Source organism: Nyctereutes procyonoides, unplaced genomic scaffold (genome assembly GCF_905146905.1).
Source record: "Nyctereutes procyonoides isolate TBG_1078 unplaced genomic scaffold, NYPRO_anot_genome, whole genome shotgun sequence".
Taxonomy (NCBI): domain Eukaryota; kingdom Metazoa; phylum Chordata; class Mammalia; order Carnivora; family Canidae; genus Nyctereutes; species Nyctereutes procyonoides.
The window spans coordinates 4,882,455-4,909,650 of NW_026575028.1; the positions used below are offsets into that span (position 1 = coordinate 4,882,455).

Here is a 27,196-nt window from a genome sequence, read left to right on the forward strand (position 1 = left end):
CCTGGAGCCACCCGTGCCCAGAGGATCAAATGCCCCCTGTAAGAATGTGGGGGCCAGAACCCTTTAGAGCTTCTGCTCCACTCTGTCATTGGGTGATCGGCCAGTTTTGTGGCCTGGAAGTGCTGAGCTGGGATAGTAAGTACTTCCTTTATAGGGTACTCTACACCCCACCCCACCCCCCAAACATCTGTTCCCACCCCACACAACCTCTTCCAAGAGTGAGTCTTTGCCACGTATAATCTGTGGCAATTTAAGCCCTTTCTTCTTACACTGCTTTTCAGGTTGCAGGAGGAAGGGGCGCTGCGAACAGCTGGCCAGCATTCACTTAATAATAAGGCTTCAGAACCTGAAGCCTGTTATTAAAGCTCCCCCTCCACCCTCCCTTCTCCAGGCGAGGGAGTTGGCAAAGTGCTTGGAGCTCTATGGAAAAATAAGGTGCTCCACAAATATAAAGTACTTATTATTTTCAATCCCCTCCGATCAAATTAGGTGTCAGGTTTTAATCTGTCACCTGACACCTCTGATTGCTGGTTGCCAAGGCAGAATGACTTCAGCTTTTCAAGAATCTTGAGAATAATTGCATTCATGATCCCACTGTTCCACACCTTTGACACACACTCCACCATCTGACGCTTGATCACATGTTCACACAACTGCCCCCAGCACTTGTTCTTGAAACCCTGGGCCACAGGGCTGGGTCCCCGTACCAAGTCCCCCAGAGTGCCTCACCAGTGCTAGACAGGTGGGTGATGCTCAGTAGATTCTTGTTGAAGGAACGCAGACATCTTTGAAAGTGATTCAGAACCTTGCTTCTCAAAGGGTGGTCCCCAGCCTGGCTGCATTGGCCTTGCCTGAGAACTTGTTAGAAATGTAGAATCTTGGGGCCTATCTAAGATTCTGAACCTGCGGAGTCACATTTCATATTTTCACAAGGTCCCCAGGAGATTCCTCTGCATATTAAACTTTGAGATGCACTCTTTAGGCTTGGAATCAGGGCAGCAGGGAATCAGTCTACTGCCTTTTTTCTTTTTTTTTTTTAAATTGTATTTCTGGGCTCTGAATCGTTCTATTTGGGAAAGAAAGCCTAACATCTGTTTTGTTTGAAAGCATCATAGGTGATCCTGATTATTCAGGTTTGGAATCGCCATTTAGAGTTTTACCTGTACCTTCTGCTGATAGTCTCAAGAAGGAAAATCCAAACTCCCAATTATACAGAAAAGCCCCATCCGCACCCAGAGAATTCTGAGCAAAGCGCATTTTGGCGTGATTTCCTGGGCCATTGATGCAACAGGGCTTCCCTGAGGACTCTTGCTGGGTACGTGCTGACGATGCTTTTCAGCCCTACCCAACTTGGGAACATGGCAGTCATCAGATGCTTGGCCTGGTTTTCCGGAAAATGACCAAACTGGTGCTTCCAGCTGCAAAGATGGCCCTCTGATATCTCTTCGCCTCACTGCCACCACCATATTCGACTGATATTCCACCTCTCTGACTAGATCCCGGGCTCTTAATGCAAAATAGGGGCCTCAGAAACTACTGCTCCTACTGATGACAGAGAGCACGGTTCTGCAAGTTTGCCTCTATCCATCCCTATTAATCCCAGACTACTGCCTTTCAAACTGCCTCCTCTGCCTGCAGTTGTCCCTATCAAGGGACAATGAAATGGCCATAGCTGGGAAAAGAATGGGTGGTGCAGAAGTCATGGCCTCCATTTCTTCCTTTGAGAATGAAATGTTGTTTTAGATCAGTGATTTTCTAAGGGAAACCTGCTTGTCTAACAAAATTGTGCCCAGGGACGCCTGGATGGCTCAGCGGTTGAGTGTCTGCCTTTGGCCCAGGGCATGATCCTGGAGTCCCGAGATCAAGTTCCGCATTGGATCCTGCAGGGACCCTGCTTCTCCCTCTGCCTGTGTCTCTGCCTCTCTCTCTGTGTCTCTCAAGAAGTAAATAAATAAAATCTTTTAAAAAAAATTGTGCCTAGACTTCCAATAATGAAAACTGAATGAAGCCAAGTAGCTTTGACTGACCTGGGAGATGAGGGACCCAGATTTGCAACCCTAGGCCCTTTCCTGCCCTCCTCAGTTCCCGGAGGACATCGTTACGTTTCCAGGGCTCTAAGGAAACAAATTTGAGAACCACCAGATCAGATAACCTCTGAAGTCTCTCCTGGTGTTTAATTTCTGTGAGGAAGATAAATTTGCAGCATTATTAAAAAAAAATCGTGTCATAAATTCCAAAGTTTAAACAAGAGTCACTTCCAGATATCCGTCCCATTTTTCCACTATTAGCTCGATGTAGAGCCATTCACCACATTTCAAAACTTACATTTTCTCTACTGTAAGGTTCTCAAGTACAATCATTTTGAGAAATGATTTGTATGAAGCAAATTTCAGAGAAACCTTTGAATCTGGTTTCCACTCTTGTTCCTTATTTTTCCTGGAAACGAGAGGGGTGTGGATTAGCAGCAGAGAAAGGAGTGGCCCAGCCAATCTAAACTATAAGAGAAACAGATTTTGGTGGGAGGAATCACAGATCTTAGGGCCAAAAGGATGAAGAAATGAACAACTTCAGTGTTCTGCCCGCATGACAAAAGAGTCTCCGTTCACGCCTCCCACATCTGTGCAGCACGAGTTCTGTGGGACCCGTGCCAAGTGCCAGTTGCACAGTGACCAAGACACGGTGTCAGCTCTCAGGCGGCTGGAGAGCGGCAGGAGTGGGCTGGCACAGGGTCCTTCACAGCAGTGCTACTGTGTGGGGAGGAGGAGGGGGGTTGCCAGGTCCTAGGGTTGGAGCAGAGGGTTGAATGTAAGCTCCATGAGGACAGGTACCTTGTCTCTTATCTGCTGCTCTGATTCCCAGACCCTAGAACAGTGCCTGGCAGGGCTTTAGACAAATAAATGAGTAACACATGGATCCTGCAGGTAGCAGGAGTGGGGAACCCCACGTGATCATTTTGTTGAAGACTCTTCTGAGACCCTGTAAAATAAATACGTGGCTTGTCCACCCTGACTGTGGCCTTGAGAAGGCTGCATCTGAGGGGTAGACGTCATCAGAGGGTTAAAAAAAAACATACAAATTGAAGCAGCTTATTACAAATATAAATCAAAGTAGAGTCTTAACAGATAATCCAGAATTCAAAGAAGAGGCCTGTTGCCTGGTGAGCCCTAGCCAGCATGCCTCTGGGGTGAGCAGGGGGGCCCTCGCATTGTAGACCAACCTCCCCTCCTGTGAAGGGTCATGGCAGAGGCCCGAAGACCCTGTGTGGTGCCGCTCCTGGGCTGGGCACAGCTAGGTCCACTGGAGCTGGAACGGCACAGAGGGCAAAAAGGGGGGACAGAAGGCCGGTGGGACTCAGCTAAAATACTGGTTTCTTGGGGAAAACTTCCTTGACACTCCATCCTGAGTCCCTCTCCCAGTCCTATCTTTTTTTTTTTTTTTTAAGATTTTATTTATTTATTCATGAAAGGCATACGGAGAGAGGCAGAGGCACAGGCAGAGGGAGAACCAGGCTCCTTGCAAGGAGCCTGATGTGGAACTTGATCCTGGATTCCAGGATCATGGTCTGAGCCAAAGGCAGAGGCTCAACCACTGAGCCACTCAGGCGCCCCGCCCCTCCCAGTCTTATCCTATTCACTCATGGCACTTATGGCGATTATAATACAGTTATCGGTATAATCTACGTCTTTCAGGTGCCCTCCTCCATGAGGGCAGGGACTGTGTCAGTTTTGTTCATACCCAGGATCCAGGGCTGGGCTGGAGTTGGCCCTATGAAAGCAGAAATCGGTTTGTTCCTTGTTCCCATAGAAGGCGAGTTCTGAATCAGGTTTTGGAAGAGCTGAGTGGGGGCAGGACACAGGCAGGGACAAGGGGGAGGCAAGAGTTGGCATAAGTGCTCACCTCCACGCTGCTCAGCCACTGCCGGATGGATAGGAATGACTGTCTGGCTGTGACATCATACATGACGATGACGCCATCGGCCTTCCTGAAGAACTGCTGGGTGATGCAGCGGTACCTGCCACAGAGGGTCACACATCAGGGAGTGCATGGCTTCCCCCCGCAGCCCTCTGGAAGGCAGGTGGAGGAGGCAGGGTTTGGCCAGGGATGCTCCTCACCTCTCCTGACCTGCTGTGTCCCATAGCTGCAGCGCCACATATGAGTCATCCACACGTACCATCTTCACCTGATAATCGATGCCTACAAGATAGAATGAGCCTATCACGTCCAGATCAGTAAACAATTCCCCGACATGTCTGGAAGCAAGTGAGGCCAGGGGCGGCAATCCTCCCTGGGTAGCTCCCCCCGGGAGGGGCTGTGGGGAATTGGACAGGGACGCTCGGAACCCGAGTCCTGGTCCTGTCTCTGCCATGGTGGAGCTGGAGGGTGTGGGTCAAATCACTTAATCTCTCTGAACCTGCAGAACCTCACTGCAATGTAATCCAGACCCTCTTTAGGGATTCTATAATAGGGTTCAAATGAGATCACATATGTAGAAATAGATATGCCAAGGCAAAGAGAATTGTTATTTTTCACAAATCTACTCCCTCCCTGCAAAGATGGAGGAAGAGGAAACTGTCCTATTTCTTTTTCTCCATCCTCCCTAAAATCCTTTTCGAAGTTCCCCTAACAAAATTCAAATATCCCTGGGGGGACGGATCGTACTTTCAGACTTCCATCAGCCAATGCAAAGGTATGTGGAGGGACTGGGTATACAGAAGGGGACTGGGTGGCAGGGCAAGGGAGGGTCAGAAGAGAAGGGGTAAGGGAGGAAGAGTCAAAAGCAACATTCACCCTTGAGATGAGCTTAAAGCCTAGCCCCTGGCCCAGTCAAAATCATCTCTCTGAGGCCGTGACCCTCCCAAGTCTTGGACCAGAGAGACAAGGTCAGGCATTCTGTACCCCACAGGGGCCCTCAGAGATAAGGACCTTAATGCAGCTTCTCCGAGAACATGTGAGAATATTCAAATGCTTAACGCTTAAAAAAAAAATTTCCACCTCAAGGCATCAAATCTGGGAACCAGAGGGCATCCCTTGCCACCTGCAAAAAGCCCGGAGGGAGGAGTTAAGACAGCCTATCTGATTGATGTGCAAAGCTCAGTAAGGGACAGCAACAGAGGCCAGACAGAGACAAAAGGGACAACAGAGAAGCAGTAAATAGGAAAGGTCATCCCAGCCATTGTCTCCAGGCAAAGCCTAGTGCACCTGGGAGCTCCAGAGTGGCAGGAAGGGGGGAGGAAGAGTCCTGGGCTCCTAGAATGTCAGACCAGCAGGGGCTCTAGAGACCTTGTGCCTCACTGGTGAGGGCCAGAGAGGTCAGCACATTTGTGCATCCGGGAAAGAAAAAGAGCGATTTTGTCCAATTGGTAGAATGCTTGACATTTCTAGTTTTCCTATGCCATCCCTCCGTCTTCACAGTGTTCCTGTGACACCCACGAGGATTATTTGCACACATGTGCATGCCCAACCACACACACTCATGCACATGCACACAGATGTGTGCGTATGGACTCCCAACCCCCACAGTGAGACAATGAAGCAGCCAGAGTCCAGTGACCAGATACCTTGCCCACTCTAGGCAGCAGCTATAGCAAGTTGCGAGCCAGCTCTGAGGCTCATTTTTTTTTTTTTTTTTTTTTTTTTTGCAGCAGTGCCCTGTTCCCCAGGGACACCTGGTGGCCTCATTAACCTAGAAAGTCCAGGCTAAGTGTTCCCAACAAAACGGATTATGACTAGCTGGGCTGAATCTAGGCATGAGTGTTCTTAGCTAAAAGTGTAAGGGTCTCCCCAGTCTGTGCTCTGGTGGACTGAAGGAGCTGCTGGCTGTCTGAAAACAACTCTGGAGAAAGCTAAACATGGTCAACATGCTTTCAGGGCCTGATCGGAAAGCAGGCTGAGGTCTAAAGCCCCTGAGGTAAGAGCCCTCCCCTGGAAAGTCATGCAGGCCGAGGGGCAGGTGTGGCTGCTTGGGGCAGTTGGGCCTTGGCTGCGGTCATAGTCCTGCTCTATCTCAGTAGGTAAATACTTTGCTGGAGGACAGGGAGCTTGTCTTGTAGGGAGCAAGTTGCACCAGGGAGTACTTGAAAAATGGGTGCTGTGCCATGGTGAGCTTGCCGACAGCCCCTGCTGGGGACACAATGTACTTGTCTCGGCAACCTCCAACAGAGAGGCCCAGAAAACAGATAAAGTCACAGAGTGGGGTGGGAGGGAGACAAGGATGGTGACAGGAGACACAAGGAGTCCAAGTCCAACAGAACACGCAACACACAATAACCAGAGAGCCTGTAATAAACTGGTTTCTAAGACCACAAGCAGTTCTAACATTTCAGGAGTTGGCAAACCCATGTTGCACATTGCAGCCTCAGTTCTGCACCTGACCAGCCATGTGACCTTGATGACATTATGTCACCCTCCTCATCTGCAAATGAAGTGTGATAGAGGGTGTAGAAGGGTAGGTTACATGTTCATAATCTTTAAGTTCAGCTGTAGCATTCGACAAACACATGGCAGTGACCCCCGACTTGTAACCTAACTGGTTCCTGAATGACAGTGGGGCATCAGGAGTCCCCGTCACTGAGAATTGTGTAGTGTCTCCTTATGGGATGGTGTGAGTCAATGTTGGGCTGATGGACTCCAGGAAGGGTGACATTAACCCTTCTGGACAAGACAGGCTCAAGATGTTATCAGAGGGGGATTTGGGAGTGGGAAGGGCCTGCAAGTTGTCATGGAGAAAAACTCTAGGGATTTCTCTGTAGAAATAGGGAGTGGGGGATCCCTGGGTGGCACAGCGGTTTGGCGCCTGCCTTTGGCCCAGGGCGCGATCCTGGAGACCCAGGATCGAATCCCACGTCAGGCTCCCGGTGCATGGAGCCTGCTTCTCCATCTGCCTGTGTCTCTGCCTCTCTCTCTGTCTCTCTGTGACTATCGTAAATAAATAAAAATTAAAAAAAAATAAAAAAAATAAAAAGAAATAGGAAGTGGGATAGAAACCAGACTGGTGGCCAAGAAAGGGTAGAGTGTACTCTGTTGGGGGAAACCTCTGGAAGAAACGCCTTGGGCTGTGGCCTGTGTTTTAAGGCAGGGGCCTGTGAACCAATGTGGGGCAGTGGAAGAAGCACGGGACTTGGAGTCCTGGTTTCCAGAGAGCTTTAGCTTCTATTGATCAGTCCTGCCATTTACAAAATGAGCTCCAACATTCTACAGAAACCATCATTTGACATCGCCAGGACAACCCCACAGGACTCAAGCACTTGCCTTTGAAGAAATCAGATGGTCCTAAGGTGGGGTGGGCGGGGTGCCCCAAGTCACACTGTCCTATTGCAGCATTTATGTCATGCACAAGCCAAGAGTGGAGTACAGATCATGTCGGTATGAGGGAGCAGGAGACCTGAAAGCCCCTCTGATGGTGATGGTAAGGTTTAGGTGCTATGTCCCTATTATTGCTGCCTTAACAGGTGGTGGCCAGAGCCCCAACCTAGGGTTTGACTGCTCCTCTGTCTCTTTAAAGGGAGCATCTTTCTGGTGGCTCGGATGACATCTGTTACTGACATGTGTACCAGAACAAGGCACCTTGTGTGGCAGGGAGACTAATTTCAGCTGTCGTTCCAGCATGTTCTGAGCAGTGTGATGAAGGGCATTCCTGATTTGGAATCTTTGATATTTTTCCCTTCCTAACTTGTAGGTGTTTCCATAATTGGTCTCCTGGGAAGTGCAAATTAGTCTGATTTTTCCTTTTTCAGAGGCTTCCAGTTCAGGGGCACAAGTTGGAAATGTAAATGGAGCCTGATTTCATCGATAGGAGAGGCATGCTGGGTGCATTGCTCAGGGGGATGCCTCTGAGGGCGGGGGTCTGGCATCTACTCCTCCCCATCTCCCACAAACCTGTGCTAGAACCCTGACCTGTGGGGGCCTATCCCACAGAATGCCCCCAGGAAGGCGAGTCCTCCTCCTATAGTCCTTGCTTCCTGAAGCACACTGGGCTCACTCCCAGCAAGGCCAGACTTCTCCAGACTTGGGTCATAGCCTCTGCTCTTCTTCCTGTCAGGAGCCTGATTCTTCATCTAGGGATGTTCTCAGTCTTTGTGTGGAATGAGACTGAAGGCAGGGGACAAAAGAATGTTCCAGATGTGATAAGAGCATTGGAAAAGACCCAACAGTTAGAACAGGATGCTTGAAGCATATGGAAAGAGACCCAACTACAGGAGCAAGTCTGGGAGGAAGGGGAAAAACATGAAATCTCCCAAGGCAGGGTTCTGGAGAAAGGAATGTTTGTCTTATAGGGTTAGCTTGTCAGACAGCTGAAGACTAAAGACGGTCTGAACAGAGAACCAGACTTGGAAGCCATCTTCCAAGGGGACCTGATTCAAATCCTCCAGGAGGAAAAACTTGAAGCCTCCAGGGGGAACAAGTCCTCTTCCCAAGATCACATAGCTGATCAGTGGCAGAGCCAAGATGAAGATCCAGGACTCCACAGGGCATATGGGTGGCTCATGGGTGAGCATCTGCCTTCAGCTCAGGATGTGACCCCGGGATCCTGGGATCGAGTCTCACGTCGGGTTCCCCACAGGGAGCCTGCTTCTCCCTCTGCCTATGTCTGCCTCTTTCTGTGTCCCTCATGAATAAATAAAATCTTGAGGAAAAAAAAAAGATCCAGAACTTCTGATGTTCCACTGAACCTTAGCAACCTCCCCTGCCTGTACCAACCCATGCCTACCCCTCAGAATGGGCACATGTCCTCACTGCTCGCTGGGTGCTGAGGACATATAATTCAATATGCTTAGGGGATACTGTGGAATGGTACAAAAGGGGCATGTAGGGGAGCCAATATAGCACTAAATATCAGCTGAGGGGCTGTGGACAAGCCTCTTAGCCTCTTGGGCCTCAGTTTCCTGATCTGCCCATTGAGCTGATAACAGTACTTCCCTCCCAGGGTTGTGTGAAGATAGATTGAAATGATGACTATAAAAGCCCATGGTAAATATGCAAATCATATTAATCTATTTTCAAATGCAAAGAATATATTTTCAAATTAATATGTAATTTTAAATATGCAGACCACACTAATATACTTTCAAATACAAATAATATATTTTCAAATACACAGACTTATCACTGTGGCTCAACGGTACACAGTAGTCTCACAACGGATTTATTTTTTGCTTGAGTGATTCAAGCAAAAGGTAGAAGCTAAAAGGTCAGTATGCCCTTGGCTCTTATGACCCATTCCAATGCAATGAGCAGCCCTGGGTGAAGGGAGCAAAGGCTTCTATCTGAATAAAATATTACTCGAGTGTGGGAACACATTAAGCCATGATCATCTATTAATGGCTGAGCCTAATGAGCTTCCACGATGAAATCCAGCTGTCACCCAGCAGGCCTGGAATGCAGAATGGGGAAGATGTGATAATAAAAGGAGCCACCCAGAGCACTGTCCTCCCCTCTACACAGACACACACACACACAAACACACACACACACACACACACACACACACGCAGAGCAGCAGGGCAGGAACCTGCTGGCCCCAGGGGAGGCGGGCTTTGTGGTGTCTCAGTGTGCACCTCAGGAGGAGCCTGAAAACTCAGGGCCCTGCTGAAAATGGAGGAAAAAAGATAGAAAGGGGATGGGTTCAGAGGGGAACATAGAGCCTATCTTTGCCACTGCAGTTCCCCTCAGGCTGGACAAAGCAAGTGATCAGTGGTTCTACTCTGTGTGGGATGAGCTCGGCGTCTGGCACAGTGTGGGAGGTGGACTTGACCTTGCCCCTTCAGCCTCACTGGGGAATAAGAGGCATGGGCCCCTACCAGCCTGACCCCACAGCCACTCCCACTGGGCTCCCAGTCCCTTCCTGGGCCCCCTTCCCACACCCTCCCTTCCCAGAGGGGGCCCCTCTGAGAACTCACCCACAGTGGCTGCCAAGCCTGGGGCAAACCGGTCCTCGCAGAATCTCCTTAGGAAGGACGTCTTCCCCACAGCAGAATTCCCCACTAACACAATTTTGAAGAGCCGGTCTGGGATGGAGAGAGGGGCTTCCTCCTGCGGACAGCACCCAGTCTGGCCAACTGCTGGCACGCTCACCCACCCATCCTCCCACTGCAACCTGTCCTTTAACCAATCCCTGCGGTGTCCAGGGGCAGGTGACCACCTGGCCTACTGACTAGCAGGAGTCTGGGATGCAAGTAGCTTTGGGCTCTGGGCACAAAGGCTCCTTCTAGCATCAGCAGGAGGGAAGAGAGACACTCATTCTGCCACTTGTCATCTGCCTGCTTTGTTGCAGGCCCTGGGCTGGGTGTGAAGACACAGGGACAAGGGGGCAGGTCTGGTTTGTGTGGACAAAAGGAGGCAGCCATGGAAACAAATCCTTGCAACGCAAGCTTCCAAGTGCTCCAGGAGCTGGGATGAGGAGTCCGGGGCCCACAGGAAAGGACATTTTGAGCTGGGCTCAAAGAAGAGGCAGAGATTCTCCATGCAGGGGAAGGACAGGTGAGATATTTGCAGGGGAAGAGGGAGATGGGAAGAAGACACATGTATATCACAGGGACAGAGACGGCCCAGGGTGGTCCAGGGGACCTTTATTTCTGTCCTGTCATTGAAAGCCTGGACCAAATGGAGGATGCTCTTGCCTCCCTGCACCATGCTCGTCCTTCCATCTCATCAGCTTCCATTTAGGATCCCATCTGCCTGAGAAAGGATTTCCACTCAGTAAGCTGGGAAATCTGCTACCCAGACCACTGGGCGGAGCTTTCCAGAGTCCACGGGTCACCGCGCTCCTTTTCTTTTGCCCATCAGCCGGCAGGGACTGGGAGCAGTGCTAGGACACTGGGGAGGATGGACTTGCTCTAGGACAGCCTGGAGTGCTAGGGTGAGGAGCTGCCTTGCACGATCATTGTCTTCATCATTGCCTCCTGTAAGCTGCTTGTTTGCTCACCCAAATCCTGCCTCCAGGTCCAGCCCAGCACTGCCTGGCCAAATGAGGAAGATCTTTTGAATATATTTAGAAGCGGATTTGGGGGAATTAGCTCCTCTCATTGAGCAAATACTATAATGGAGTGGCAGCAGATATTAGCAGTACTTGAGTCTCAAAGAAAAGCCATTAACAGCCTTTTGGGGAGAAATCAATTCCATGCAGTACTTAGGAGGGAATTCAAGGTCAATTATGGGAGTTTCAACTAAACTTAAAAAAAAAGAAACAACCCACACTCACAAACTATGCCCTCCACTTGGTTTTCTTTATTCTTCCAATGCGTAAGGCATAGACTCAGCTGGTCCCTGCATAGCCTCTGCTCCAGCTATCATTTGTTGGAGACTAAAGCTCAGTGCAGCAATCTGTGTATCCCTAGGCATGTCTACAGGTATGGAATGTGAAGCCCAGAGCAGGACAAGATGGTTCTTTCTGCAGAGGCTATGCTGGTCCTGCTCTAGGAAAAGCAGCGGGTTTTTTTGTTTTTGTTTTTGTTTTGTTTTGTTTTGTTTTGTTTTTGCAGACCAAAGGAGATGAATGCATTGATGCTCCAGCTCTGGGCAGGACCCACCTGACAGTCATGTTCACTCATATAACCTGTGTCCCCTCTGGGGGACAATCTGTAGTGTGACAACCAGACTGGTGGGGGGCGGGGGGGAGGAATGGAGTAAGATCTGTTCTCATTCTCTGTCTTGCCACTGAAAAAAAAAGCTTTAAGAAAATAAAAGTAATGCATGCTAATTTTTAAAACTAGGAAAAACAGAAATGTAGAGAAGAAAACAATAATTATTCATAATTACCCTGTCACCAGGAAATGGTCACTATTCATATTTGAATGCATTTCTTCCAGGCTTTTTTCTATATAGATGGATGAATATATATTTTATTTAAAACAATTATAGACATTTATTCTACTTTCTCATATATTATTAAATTATAAATATTTCTGAGTTACTCAAGTTTCTTAAAAATGTGATTTCTTTTTAGATTTTATTTATTTATTTGAAAGAGAGAGAGAGCTGAGGACAAGCTGAGAGGGGGCAGAAGGAGAGGGAGAAGCAGATTCCCTGCTGAGTGCAGAGCTGGACTCTGGGCTTGATCCCAGGATGCTGAGATCATGACCTGAGCTGAAGGCTGACACTCAACTGACTAAGCTACCTAAGGTGTGCCTTGAAAATGTGATTTTTAACAGTGCTATGATATTCTATTGGATTTTTCAAGTGTTTGCTAATATACATAACCATTTTTGAATTAAATCTTTGTCTGAATTTGATTATTAGGAAAAATTGCTAGGAGTAGAAGTGCTGGTTCAAAGAATGTAGAATTTCTAAGTCCTTGATTCCTGTCAAGGAATCCTTCCTTTTTTCCAGAAAGCTTGTACTGATTTATGCTTCAGCAGCCTGGCATGGAAGGGCCTGCCTCATAGCACTCTTCCAAAGAGTAGACCCTCTGTTGAAGCTGCTATGTGACTTCTTAGAGAGCATATTTCCTCTCTGCTGCAGCTGCCATCCCAGACTGGATGGTAGCACCCCTCGTGGAGCCAGCACCCAAATGAGAGCACATGGAAAGAAGATGGGCTCATGTTCCTTGGGGGCTGGACCAGGCCTCACACCCTGGGCTTCTACTTCCCAGGGGAATAGACATTTCTGATGTGCCCCATCAAATCACATGGCCCAGCACACACAGATGCTTAGTTTTTCCCTTTATTCCATCCCCTCCCTCTTGATACTTTTACCTTTGGAGCATAGTGTGGGGTATTTAAAACCCCAGTGTGCCCCTTGCCTCCAAGTGTAGGTCTGTGCTGAGGGGGATGTGGGAGGGTATGTGGAAGGGAAGGGCTGCTACCCACCTCTGGGGCCATCCAACTCTCACTCTCCCCCTGGCCCAAGGCCCTTTGGAGAAGGGATACATATGCACAGATCTTAACCCAGTACCCAAAATGACAACCAATGCCAAGAAGTCCCTGCAGTGGTTGTAAAGCTTTCCTGGCAAACATGCTAATATGGCCCTTGGAAATGGTCAAGTGGCAATGGCTCAGTCCTAGAGAGTTGCCCCAGTGTACAGGGAAGAGCCTCTTTCACATTGTCATGGACATTTCTGTAGCCTTTTAGAAAGTCAAGTAGGAGGTAAAGGGTTTGTGGAGTCTATTCCTGGGTCACAAGTGAGATGAGGAACATCATCTCCATGAACCAGAGGAAGATGCTTATTATGGCCTCCTTATCCTACAGAATTGACCAAGAAGCCCTGGTAGGGAGTACAGCAGGGAGGTAGAAGAGAGGAGGATCACCCTGAAGGGAGGGATAAGCAGGGCACTTGGGAATGAAAGGAAGATTAGCTGATTGGGAACCTAGAGAAAAATGATGGTACACAAACTTTACAAAGCAATGATTGGTTTTGCTGAGAACAGTTACAAAATATAAGGGAAGATGTGCAATTTTGAAAGTATGTGATGTTTTATGCTAAGAGCCAAGCAGAGTGTCTGTCTAAAGTAGTTATTCAGTAAATGCTTTTGAATCTGAATCAGAAAAGAGAACATAGGGTAGGGAATAGGGCAAACAACAGAAGTTATAAAGAGAATTTACTAGGACCCCTGAGTCTCCCCAGTGACCCTCAGTCCAATAGAGCAAGCTGGTATCTGAAGGACACAAATATGGTGATTCATGAGACCAGACACATCTGACTTCCTGAGATGCCTTTGGGGCTCTTGGGTTTAAATGCAATGGACAGGCATAAGAGTGGCACCTACAAACCAACACAGGATGTGTCCTTACTTTAGACAAGGCTTCTTTTCCAACAGGTTGCCCACGAGGAGATGTAGGCATGGGTTCCAAAGGTCTGGTCTGCTGGCTTTGTCCTTGCACCCTCTGCTGGGAGACCTCTTCCTCTTCTGGACATTTGCTCAATGGCTGCTCGAAACTGCCATCCAGGAGCTGGGGAAGGGGGTCTTCTTCAATGGAGATGATTCTGCGGAATGTCCGGGGGAATGGACCCCCAGCCCCTGGCTCCTCTTCTGGAAAGGGATATCCACTCAAGCCTAGGGAGCTTCTCCTCCTGGAGAGGCCAAATACATCTTCTTCCTCCTCTGACTGGCTATTTTGGAGTAGAGAAGAAAGAGAAATGGGGAGAATATAATAACATATATCAATATGGAAACTGGAGAGATGCCTGATAGCTCTGTGACAAACAACTAACTGAAGAGCATCAAACCTTAGGGACAGAGAGCTCCAGGAAAGGAAAAGAAAACCAAACAGATCCAACATTCTTTAGTCCATTCACCCAATACACTTCTGTAAGTGCTTAATGAATATGAATGTAATAAGGTAGTGGCGATGATAATGGTGAAGGTGGTGGTGATGATGATGGAGGTGGTGTGATGCTGATGAAGGCAGTGGTGATGAAGGCAATGGTGATGATGATGATGAAGGTGGTGTTGATGATGAAGTTGGTGGTGACGATAATGATGGTGATGATGATGATGGAGGTGTTGTGAGGATGATGAGCGCCAGGTATTTAGCTAATGACACAGTCATGCACAGATGAACACAACCCCATCCTCATGGAATGTTCAGCTAGTGGGGGGCTGAAGCAGTAATGGCACAACTATATACACTTCAACAAGCTGTGAGAAGTGCCAAAAAGGAGGAGTAAAGGATATAAAGAAAGGAGCATAAAAGATCTGGAAATAAAGCATCTTTAGTTAATAATCAGGTGACCTTGGCTGTAGTCCTGACATCAGCCCTTACTGACCGTGACACTAAAGAAAACACTTCAACTCTTCCAGCCTCAGTTTCCTCACCATGGAATGTGGCTCATCTGCCTTGCCTATCTCAGTAATAAGACAATGCATAAAAACAGATGTCTTCACAAAATAGTCCTCAGCAAAATGAGCGAGGAGGTGTTGCTGCTCTGTGAGGAGCCCCCACCACTGGCTCAGAAGCAACTGCCCATTTGTGGATGGGCTTTGGGTTTCAAGTAAGTCAGGCAGGGCCCCTCTACCTGCCTTTCCTACCTTTCTCTTTCAATGACCCTGCTAGTCAGTGTCCGGAATAAGTGGCCTCAGAGGCCTACATGCATATTTGCTTCCAGAAGCATCAAGAACAAGGGAAAGCAGTAGGAGGTAGAGGGAATTGGGCAACCAGATATGAGCCAATGCACAGGCTGTATTTTCAGGTTTTGAGAGCAAAGGCCTCACTTCCTGGCACAGGAAGTCAAGTCTCTGTGAATAAACAGTTAAAGCTGAGAAGGGTTTTAAATGGAAATCTGGCAGGGAGAACCTTAAGTCCAAAAGTGAAACACACATGCACACACACGCATGCAAGGATTAGAAAAAAAAAAAAAACCGGAATGCAAATTAGGTGAGCAGGTGACAGGGCCAAAGGAGAAAGAAGATAGATGAGGGTCACATGATATGAAAAACAGTGAAGCTCCTTTCATTTTGCCCCCTGGCTTATAAAAGTTATTATTCCTAAGAACCAATAATAGGAAGGGAAAAGAAAAAACTGCACGTATCATTGTTCTGAAGTCAAGTGCAACTCTGAAAGATAAGAGAGTGCTTGCTCACAAAAACGGTGACTTAATTTGGGTCCCTTGATACAAAATAAAGAATTTTGTAGCAATTCAGGGACCTTCTCATTTATTTATAAAATCATAGTTTTTAATAGAAGCTGACTGTCCTCTTTCCAACAAATTTCTTCTATAGTCTAACAAGCCTACTGATGGCTTATTCACTTTAGAACACAATTAGTATTCCTATCCATTTTCACTCTGCTGGCACACACGAGTACATGCATGTGTGCATATGCAAGCAAGTGTGCCCATACACACACAGCATGTTGTTCGGAAGGCCTTGCAACCAGAAAAAAAAAATGACTAGGGAAACAGCCCTAAAATGAAGCATTTCTTGGAAAATGCTTTTGATTTGGGAAATTCTCAAACACTACTGACATCCTGTAATACTCTCAGTTTAGCACGACTAAATTCATTTTTGGTTTTGCCACCAAGGGCTATGTATGAGCAGCAGACAGTGGTGGTCTCTGCCAAAGTCTGTATTGGAATTTGGGGTGCATGATTTGTTACTTATCTGATTACTGTTTCTTTTTCTTTTACTCAACCCTAAGCTCCATGAAAGCTAGGGTCTATTTAGCTCACCACTCTAGCACAGAGCATAATATCTTGCCCATAGTAGGCACTCAATATGGATATGGCAGGATTCGTGTTTAGTTTTGGAGTCTTCACAGAACTGAAAAGAATGTCGGTTACACAGCAAGCAATCAGTGAATGTCTATTGAATGAATATATTCAGCGCTGAGCAACCAACAGGCCAACTATTATTGCAAAAACTTGGATCCCAAGTTGTATCCCTTTGCTGAGCTATTTAGAAAAGGGATTGAGGATAATTGGGTCCAAAGATTTGACCAAGGTGCTTGTCAGGGTCTCCAAAGTCACTTCCCTTTTTTGTATTGTGTATTTCATGCTGCTGTCCTCAGGGTCTCCTGGATGAGCAAATTCGTGAACTTTCTCCCTACCTTTGATATTTAGGGGTCTGGTTGCCTTTGCCTTTTTGTGGCCGTCTATGTGGATGGAACACATGCCAAAAAAGAAGAGAGGGCAGAGGACTGGCTTGTCTCTCGCAATGTGCAACGAGCCACTCCTCTCGGGACTCAAACTCGATTATTGTGCTGTCTAATCGCAACCAAAAATGTTATCTATGAGGTAACATTAAATATGAAGTATTGAGAGGAATCTGTCAAGCACGGGCCCCATTCCTGTGTGCAAAGGAGCTCAACTATTGGAGACACCATGCCACACTTTAATTACCCTTCAGAGCCAAAATGTCATGTCCCCAAAAAACCAAGTGCATCCATTCTGCTTGACAGAGAGCAGACTATCTTCCAGCCACGTTCCACCTCTCTCCCTTGACACCTTTCATCTCCCTTCTTTCTCTACTCTTCTAATTTCCGGCACCTCTTTGGTTCCTATCTGCAGGCACATACTAGAAGACAATGTCCTGTCCTAGAGACCTGCTCTGCACAGTCCTCCTGACACCGGGATGTCAGAACAGGAAGGGGCATCCTCTGAGATTCAAGGGGAGTGAGTGCAACTGGCTCTGGGCTTCCCCACTGGGGCCACTTCTTGAGAGCCAACCTATGGGCTCAGAGCCATCTCCCAGTAGGTGCAAGACAAAGGAACACATAATAAATGAAGAAATCCAGGATGACTTACCTCCTAAGAATCCCTCTGCCATCCACATATTTGCCTATCACAGAGCCAGATCTCTGTTTCCAGTTTGCTTTGGAAGCAGCTGTGTTTGCCTTGGCCGCCTTATCTTTCTGTAGAAACACAAAGTGCCCTCAGATCCACACCTGCTGATTTGTCCTACTGTGGAGCCCCAAAAGGGCTCCACTTTCCCCCTTCACAGGTCAGGTTCTAAACAAAATTCCAAAATAAGAAGTTTTGGTTTTGGCTTCTCAGTCCAAGACGGCTTTCACTTAGTTTGGTTGGGATCTAAAAAAAACCAAAAAACAAACAAACAAAAAAAAAACCAAAAAAACAAAACAAACAAACAAAAAAAAAACCTGCAACCAATGCCATCCTCCAACACTGCCTTTTATTGCCAGGATCTTGCCAAGTTGTAAGGGAGCTCTTCCACCTGAACAAGTTAGAGACCCACACACCAAGCTCTAAAGTACAACTGATTTCTCTTGCTGTGGGAAACAGCTCTCTGAAAGGCCTTGAGGATCCCACAAAAGCGAAGTACAGCAAAAGCAAAGGCTTTCTTTCTCATTTTGAAAGCTGCTCATATAACCATATCTGGCATAAAGAAAAAAAAATAGAACTTACAGCTCACACTGGGCCGTACAATCAGTAGAAAGGCCCCAGCATCGACCCCCTGGTCCTTCCCTGGCACATCTGAAAGCTAGCTCCTCCCGCAAGGCCCCCTATTGGCTTGAATCATTTGCCTGTTCGGTTTGCAGGGTCTCCTCTACAGGGAGAGTTCTGGAAATTATTAGCCCTCCCTCAACTGTACTTGGGGTTACATAATTTAAAAAAAATAGACATAGACAGCTATGATAATCAGTGCACGAGAGTATAAAATACTATTTTAAACAAGGAAATTGTTAATATAAAATGCCAAATGATTAAAAAATAGAGACCTCTCTGTATAATAAATTATATTTTCCTTACCTTGTCGATGTATTTGAAGTTTACTTAAGGTCAGGAAACTGATTCTTAAACAAGTTTTCTGGCCTTATTATTTGATTTATATCTTTTTAATTTACTGACCAAAGTATATTTTAGCTTTCAGTGCAGTAGTCATGGGTGGTAACCATGCAGTCAAGTATTGTTACCAGTACTATCATTGAGCTGTATTTAAAATTTTAGTACAATATATTAAATGGAACAGAGGTTAATATTCAGGTACTAATTACAACTAGTCTGGCCTTGTTGGCAGTTAAATCTTATTTTGAATTGCAAATTGGTTAAATTCTATGTGGAGTTTGCTGAGAAGAGAATGAAGACTACTGAAATGCCATTTTAGTTGTTTTCTGACCATAACCACAATGTACTAATGAATCTGTGTTAAAAAGACTATTTTAGATGTATTTCCTGCTTTTGTAAGCATTAAAGATTTATAAGAAGATTATTCAAACTGTTTTTTATAAAATGAAAGCTATGATTTTTAATTTAACGGTTCCCCTGCCCTCCTTTTTTGGAAGATACTCTGATTCCTTGTTAACTTTTACCCTAAAGCTTACATATGTTTTTTCTCATATGTGCTTCATGACATACAGGCAGCTCATGAAGGGATCTAATTTAATTTAGTGTTGTATGTACGTTCATGGCAAAGTTTTGAAAATAAAAAATGTGTTTCTTCAAAAAAAATTTTTTTTAAAGGCAAGCTCTATGCTAGAGGTGCTTGCACCTTCCGTAGAGTTTCTTTTTATTTCTTTTTTAAAATTTTTTAAAAGATTTTATTTTATTTATTCATGAGAGATGAGAGACAGAGACACAGGCAGAGGAGGAAGCAGGCTCCATGCATGGAGCCCGATGTGGGACTTGATCCCGGGACTCCAAGCATCACTCCAGCACCGGGGCCGGGCCGAAGGTAGGTGCTAAACCGCTGAGCCACCCAGGGATCCCCAACTCAGGTTTCTACCCAAGGTCTATACTGCAGGTCTCCCTCAGGAGCCTATAGCCTGTGACCCTACTAAGCAACTTGATTTTTGAAATGAATGTTCACTTAATATTACTGAAGTATGCCTAGTAGTCCCATTGATCTACTTCTTGCTTCCAACAGTGTTGGGATGGAACAGACCCAGGGACACCCTTTTTTCCAGCCTCTGGCCACCCCTCTAACCTCTTTTCTAGTTGCCATAAGAGCTATTTCTCAGCTATCCTCGGCCTCTGAAACCAGTTAAGTTTTTTGAGCTTCGCTCCTTATTACCAGTTAACCATGATTGTCAGAATTATTCCACCAAGGTGGAAGCAGCCATTAACTACCTGGTCAACTTGTACCTGTAGGCCCTCCTGCACCTCCTCTCTATGTATTTCTGTTCCAACCATGAAGACATGGCTCAAAGGGTGTGGGCCACTTTTCTCATGAGTTGGTCAAGGAGAAGTTGAAGGGTCCTGAGTATCTCTTGAAGATGCAAGAGCATTGTGGCCACACCCTTTTCCAGGACTTTTTTTTTTTTTTTATAAATACAATCTCTTTACCTTTATCAAGAATAAGAAAATTTAATCATAATGTGATTTAGAAGTAACAAGTGAATTGGGAGATGTTAACAAGGGTTCATTGTGTGTTTCCAGATATGTTTTGTGTGCATGCATTTCTATCTACAAGTATCACTGAGCTTTTAACAATAAGTTAATGTCACACAGTGTGGTAGATGTATCTCTGAGCTTAAGAAAACACTTTTAACAGTATTTACCATATGTTTATATGAAGAAATGTAGAAAAATTATGGTACTGAATTTAAATGAACATCTACTTTATAAATAGGCTAGCTTGACTGGACGAAGTTTATTTGACTTCTTACATCCAAAGGATGTTGCCAAAGTAAAGGAGCAACTTTCTTCTTCTGATATTTCACCAAGAGAGAAGCTGATCGATGCCAAAAATAAGTGCTCATTTCAGCATGCCTGTTCTCTTGCCTCCTCCTGCTATGAAAGCTGTTTTGCAAGTTCATGGTAACTTTCACAGTGGAAGGACTCACGTGTATTCTGGCTCAAGGCAATCCTTTTTTTGTCGGATGAAAAGTTGTAAAATCTCATTCTAAAGGCTAGGAAGTCCAAGATGGAGGTGCCAGCTGGTCTCCTTGTGAGCATTCTCTTACTTTTTACCTTTGCTATGTCTTCTCCTCAGGATCCCTCCATCTCCCACCCAATATTCCAATGCAATGATTCAATACACAGTTTAGAGACTGGAGTCCACCCCGTTACCCTTCACAGGAGTACTGACGATTTGCAAGATGACAAGGAGAAGAGATTACGTGGAATGCATAGGGAAGTATTTATGGGCAGAAACAACTGTGCATCTTTAAAACACACTCCTTGGTTTGGCTCCAACTCCTCTCTATTTCCAAAGCCCCAGAGATGAGAAAGGGACCAGCTCAGGGGATCGATTAGGCCAGTGCCCTGCAGTGAGTGGGGGCTTGCAGCCCTGCTCACAATGTTCCCCAGCAGATGTCTTCCAGGATATGAGGGGGAGTTAGATCACAGGAAGAATCTTTCATTAACCAATCATCCCCCACAATTCCCAGTGATTCTTAATGAGAGAAGGAGGGGCTGCAGTGCTCCCAGGGCCCCTGAAGGTATGGCTATAATGATTCCAAATTAATCTTTAATTATTATCCAGCATGAACATGATTTTATCCCTCTTTCTTCTATTCCCCACTAGGGTTCTTAATTCCATTCCCTTTTCAAAGCAAAATGAGTTTGGCAGGTGAAAGGAAGTGAGGCCAAGGAATTAGGGTGACATTTGGTTTTAAGTTTTAAAATAAATTCAGTGTTACTTCTAAAACAATTATAACTATTATCATCATCAAACAAACGTGTAGGCTTAAGTGTTGCTCTGATAGTACATAGAGGTGGGCGGTAGAGAAGTTTGCTGCCAATCAGTGACAGGAAAGAAATAGGGGTATAACAAGGTTCCCCCCAGGGATTTGCAGTTGTAAACCAGGCCAGACCTAATTCATAGCAAACCACCCACCTTATGCTGACCACATTCAGGCCACTGTCCAGCTCAGAGCCCAGAGACCATGACCCTCCTCTTTCCAAGAGTTTTTCTAAAAAATCCCTATAATATGGAGAAAAGGATAGGAATTCCCTTTCCTCATGTGAGAGTTGGGATCATGGTTGGGGAAGCTAATGATTTTCCCAGGACATATGGGAAATTCACCATGTGCTAGATCCTGATGATTAGGAAGTTACATCAGTGAGTCCTGCCCTCCTTTTCCTTCCCTTCAGACCAACCAGTGACTCCTATCTAAAGAGGAGGATGAGTAGGAGAGCATGGAATCTTGGATTTTGTTCAATGTGGCTCAAAGTGAAGACCTATTATAAATTGATATGGCACTCTGTGGTATTTGGGAGAGTATGTAAGTTCAGGTATAGAGGAGCAGGGGTCCCCATAGGGTAAAATATATGTATTTAAAATCAACTATGTTAATAGTGAAATATACATTTTTAATTCATTCTATGATGGTATAAGAATGCAAAATATTCATCAAGAGATAAAAATTTTAATGAAGAAAAGAAAAACCTGTGAGCATTTTCATTAAAAGTGATCATGACATTTCAACTGTGCCATCTCCTGGCTTTCCATGTCCAGGAAATCTGTGATCCTCCCAAATATTTTAGTCTCTGTATGCCAAGAGGAAAGTGTGTTACTTCATAGAAAATTCACACACTGCTACTCAGTAGGCCACCCTGTGCATTTTTATTATTAAAAAAAAATCCATGCCATTGTCTGCTCACACAGAAAGATGAGCCTGATGTCATGGACATTCTTGGGCCTGTCCCAGCATGGGCTCTGACTACCAGTGAACCCAAATGCTGTCGGGAAAAGGATCACAGAGCAATTACCTGAAAATGTATGTCCCGTTCATCCCGAAGGTGCTTGTTTCTTTCCCTGCAGATGGAAAAAGGGAATCTATTCAGACACAGCGTTTGCAGTGAATAAAGCCAATAGCAGCCAGTTTGCCAGTGAGAGAGGTGCAGAGAAAAGCTTGACGTGGAAGGCGCAGTGAGTGTAGAATGTCTTTCCTTAGGGATTATGACAGAGGTTAGTTTGTCAAGCTGTAAGTCAGTTGGAGGCAGGGAGTAAACAGAGTGGCCCTTCAGGATCCTGCACTTCAGGATCAGGGGGTGACCAGGAATTCCAGCTGCACCTGTGAACTTGTTATTGGGTGCTTGCACTCTCTCTGGACCATTCATTTCATGCATGCATGCAGTCACTCAACAACTGTCTCCTGAGCACCCATTCCATGCTAAGCAGGGTTCTAGCTATCAAGGTTACAACCAACAAATAAAAGAAAAAGTTCCTGTCCTTGGGAAATTTTATTTTAATGCAGAGGTAATTGCTATTGAGAGAGATAAACCAGGGACTAGAAAAGAGTGTCTGAGGGTGCAGTGGTGTTTCAGCAGGGCATTCAGGGAGACAGCATCTGAGGCTTGAAGAGGAGAGGGGAGCGATGCTGGTATTTGAGCTTGGAAGAGCTTCACAGGCAGAGGAGACAGCAAGGGCAAAGCCTGGAATCAGGCTCTCTTGGATGTGTGTGAGGAGCAGAAGGGAGGGCATAAGAGTGCTCAGAGGAGAGCCATTAGGATATGACATCAGAGAAAGGTGCAGGGACAAGTAGAGACCTGACCATTCGTGGTCTTGTGGGCCATTGTAGGAACTTGGGATTTTACTCCAAATGAAACATGAGGCCATGGGGGGGGGGGGAGTGGCAGCAGAGTGTCCTGATCTGACTCACGTTTTATACAGAGCCCTATATAGTACAGATGCTGGGCTAAGAATACACTACTGGACACAAGAGTGAGGCCCTGAGAACTGACCACTCTTTTAGGCAACATGGAGGTCACTGGTTTCACTTCCAGTGCAATCGAGGTAGAAGGAGCCTGACTAGTGCGTCAAGAGGGAGGAAAAGAATGGAGACAGAATGCAAACATAAGCAATTCTTTTGAAAGCCATTAAAAAGATGAGAAGTGGCTGGATGGGGAAGTGGTGACAGGAGATACCAGGTAAGAGATGTCAAAGGGACACAACTGACCATGGAGGAGAGAGAACGCATGCTGGAATAGTCCTCGACAAAGGTGAGATATTCCAGTGCACGGCTGGGAGCCAGCTTTATGGGGCAATGGTCCACCACGCTGGAGAAGGCGAGAGGTGGATGCGGATGGGCATGGGGGATGTGCTCACGTGGCGGTTGTGCCTGTCTCCTTCCAGGGCACCCCTGGTTCTGTAAGCAGGCTAGCAGCCTTGCACCTGGGTGAAGGCTCAAGGGCTCTGGGAAGCCCCGTCTCTATCAGGGAGTATGCTGTGCTGTCTCCTGCTTCGTGCAGCCATCTCCGTGCATATAGTCACTCATACACATCATCTGATTCTCAAAAGAAGCCTGGGAGGCAGGTATGAGAAAATTAACACTCCCAAGTAAATTGCCCAAGGTTACAGAAGGTCATAAGGGGCAGTGCTAGGTTCCAAAGCACATGTTCCTAAGTGTCCTGAAATTGTTTCCATTTGCCCCTTCCTCAGCCCGTCACATCCCAGCCACTGTCCTGATTCCACCTGCTTCCTCCCCTCAATCTCAACTCCACATTCTTGCTAGCCCTTGCCCAGCATTTGCTCTCTCCTTGACTCAGTTTCCCCATGCTCTCTGTCACTACCCAGTGATTTCACTGTGGAGGAAAAATCTGCCATGGGGGCCTTCTCCGTTGTATCTGGGCTGCCATTGGCTGCAGACTCGAAGCTTGTAAGCGAGCAATAGCACAGAAAGGCTTCAGGCATGTGATTCTGCACAGATGCTAGTCTCTGTCAAAAAGATCCATATGCAGAAAGCTGCCTTGTCATTCTCTTCTGCTCATTCGCTTTCAATCTTTCCTTTTCTTCTAAGTACAATAGAAAAAAGGGGGGAAAAACCCTCCAAAACGTGTCCTTGTTCTCTTCCTTCCACCAAAGCCTTCCTAAGAATCAAGATTGGCTCTCAAATGGATTAGAACTTGGCTACATCCAAACCCCATTCCATCCCCCCAGCCTGGGCAGCCCCGTTTGAATCATGTATTGAGTGAAGTAAGTCTGAAATGCATTCAGCTCGGAGCACTTTTCAATTGGGTAGCATCACAGATGCCAGACACGGTAACCTCACCTTGCTTTCAAATAAAACGAATTAAGAACCGGGACGCCTGGGTGGCTCAGTTGGTTAAGTATGTGACTCTGGAGTTCGGGTCAGATCATGATCTCAGGGTCCTGAGACTGAGCCCCATGTAGGCTCCATGCTCAGTGCAGAGACTGCTTGAGGATTCTCTCTCTTCCTTTGCCCCTCCCCCACTCAACCTCTAAATAAATAAATGAACAAACAAATAAATACTAAAAACAAGTCAGAGTGTCCCTGATTTAAGTCCACTCACTGCACTTTAAAAATCAGAACCCAGGGTGCCTGGGTGGCTCAGCAGGTTAAGCACTGGCCTTCGGCTCAGGTCATGATCGCAGGGTCCTGGGATAGAGCCCCGCTGAGCAGGGAGCCTGCTTATCCCTCTCCCTCTGCCACTCCCCCTGCTTGTGCTCTCTCGCTCTCTCTCTCTGCCAAATAAATAAATAAATCCTCAAAAAATAAATAAATGAAAAATAAAAATCAGAACCCAAAGTCCCCATGCCTCATCACCAGGCCCAAGAGGTGTCTGGCAGACAGAACATATTGCAACCTGGAAACCTCACAGGCAAAAGTGAAAAATCTCATCTTTCCACATACCAGTTTGGTTTGGGGTTTGGGGTGAGCACATCCCAGACCAATGAACTTTGAATTTCCAGTGAGTTTTAGCAAGCTGAGGAGACTCTAAATTCCTTTGTTCTGTTTGTGCTCTATTCATGATTCATTTACTCACTCAACAGACATTAAGAGAATATGGAAGAACCCAGAGAATCAGCCAGATATGGATCTCAATTCTGGCTCCCGCAGTGAGTAGCTGTGTCTCTTTTGGTAAATTGCTTCATTTCTCTGCTATCAATTTCCTCCTCTGTTAATTCCTCCATCAGCAACTGCCCTCCTCTCCTTAGTTTTGTTGAAGATGAAAGGGTGCTATATCCGCCCGAGGGTGGAAGCTCAAGAAATTCAGTTCCCTCCTATGGGAGCAAATACCACAGAAGGTGCTGTGAGAGAGCCACCAAGAACAAGGCCGAGCTACCTGCAGAGGCACAGACTGGAGAGGGATGTGAGTGTGTGTGAATGGACCACACACGAGCCGAATGAGGGCACTCTCCCAGCGGCTACGACTGCCCAGAACGTAGGCAGGGAAGACTCTCAGATTGGCCCTTCCCACCCAAGGCACCTGGGATGTGATCTCGGAACACACCAGTGCTCACGCACCTCAGGAAATCCAGCTGCTTCAGGAGTCCCGACTTCTCGCGCTGCAGGCTCTCTGTCACGCGGTACACTTCCCTGAGGAAGAGGCAAACACAGCATTGATGAGCTTGCATTCTAGGGGTGTAAGCTACCACGGCGTGAGGGGTTGTGCTGAAGTTAGATGCCTTGGACCCTCACCCTGGAACCCTGCAGGCAGTACCCCACACTGGGGACAGGAGAGGGTTTAGAGGAATACGCCTCCTCTGGGGAGCACCTGCTATGTGCAGGTGTTTTCAGCCATGAACTCACTTAATCAGCACGCATTCCCTATTTGGAAGGTGAAATGACCCCTTCCAATGGGGATCCAAATGATCCCTTATCATTTCATAGACAGAGATAGTCAAAGAGTCAGTAACTCTCCCCGCGTCACACAGACAATCCATAACTGAGCCAGGGTTCTAATCTAAATTAGGACCTCCAACTCCCAAACCCATGAACAGGGCTCCATAATAACTGCACTGCCTGCCCGGGCTCTAGTTGGTCCCATCCTACCCCGAATTCAGAGAATTAGAACCAATATTCTTCTCCAGTCCAATCTTGAGGGTGAGAGCAGAACTTGTATTTTTTTTTCCCCTGACGCTGATTTCATTTGTTTCCAGGAGCTCCAGAAGAATCCTTTCCCCTTCCCTATCTTCCTCTATAAGCCTCCAATCTGTTCCTAGATCTCTGGAGTTTCCACTGTTGGCTATTCATTTCTTTAACTTAGGATTTCTCATCTCTAGCCACAAGCAGAGATTAAATGTATCAATTATAATCAGATGCTTATATCATAGCATGAGCATGTCAATCATATCAGGAGTTTTGAGGAAGGGGAGGGAGAGGTTCAGAGCTAGGTGGGGTGTCTGGAGAGTAACTCAGAGGGTGAGCAGAGGTTGCTCTGGTTTGGTCTTTTTTTTTTTAAGATTTTATTTACTTATGGGGGTGGGGGCAGCGGGCAGAGGGAGAAGCAGGCTCCCTGCAGAGCAGAAGCCCAATACAGGACTTGATCCCAGGACTCCGGGATCATGACCTGAGCCAAAGGCAGCGGCTTAGCTGCTGAACCACCAAGGTGCCCCTGTATGCTCTGGTTTGTTTGTATCTCTACAGGGAACCAAGGGCCCACCCAGCATAAAGACAGAGTTAATAAATACCAGTAAGAAACAAAAGGAGAGTAGGGGAGGGAAGAAGGAAGGTGGGGATGGAGGAAGGAAGAGAGGAAGGAAGGGGTGAGTGGAGGAGAAAAAAAGAAAAAAGGAAAGCAGAACTGGATGACATTGGAGGATAAGCCTCGTTGAACTTCACAACTTTGCCTTCCTCCTTCCCTCTGTGCTTTGCACCATGGTTTAGAAATGATTAAATCGCCCCTAAGCTTACTGCAAAAGGCCTGAAGTTCCACATTTCCAAACCACAGCAGAGCTTCTAGTATAGGGAGCATCTTCCAGCCTCACAAACGTCCATTTCCCTAGGCTGTCCAGCTACCTGGATTGTGCACACACCCGGGCTGGGCAAGGACAGTCACTCATCTGCCGCTGCCCCCTCAATGCTATTTACTGAGCTGGCAAAAACAGCACCTGTTTGCTTAATCCATCCAGACTCGGGCCAAACCCACCATAATCAGATTCCTTAAAAGGTCTTTTCC

The 27,196-nt window shown here is 46.5% G+C and overlaps 1 protein-coding gene across 1 annotated transcript in view; it reads right to left on the reverse strand.

The window, feature by feature from the left end:
• The window catches only part of CRACR2A (calcium release activated channel regulator 2A), a 131,877-nt gene that overhangs the window by 12,520 nt on the left and 92,161 nt on the right, over window positions 1–27,196 (reverse strand). Inside the window, 7 exon segments of the mRNA XM_055315638.1 lie at window positions 3,898–4,012; window positions 4,113–4,194; window positions 9,897–10,029; window positions 13,726–14,044; window positions 17,177–17,283; window positions 22,043–22,088; window positions 25,543–25,614. Of these exon segments, the coding sequence (XP_055171613.1) occupies window positions 3,898–4,012; window positions 4,113–4,194; window positions 9,897–10,029; window positions 13,726–14,044; window positions 17,177–17,283; window positions 22,043–22,088; window positions 25,543–25,614 (874 nt within the window).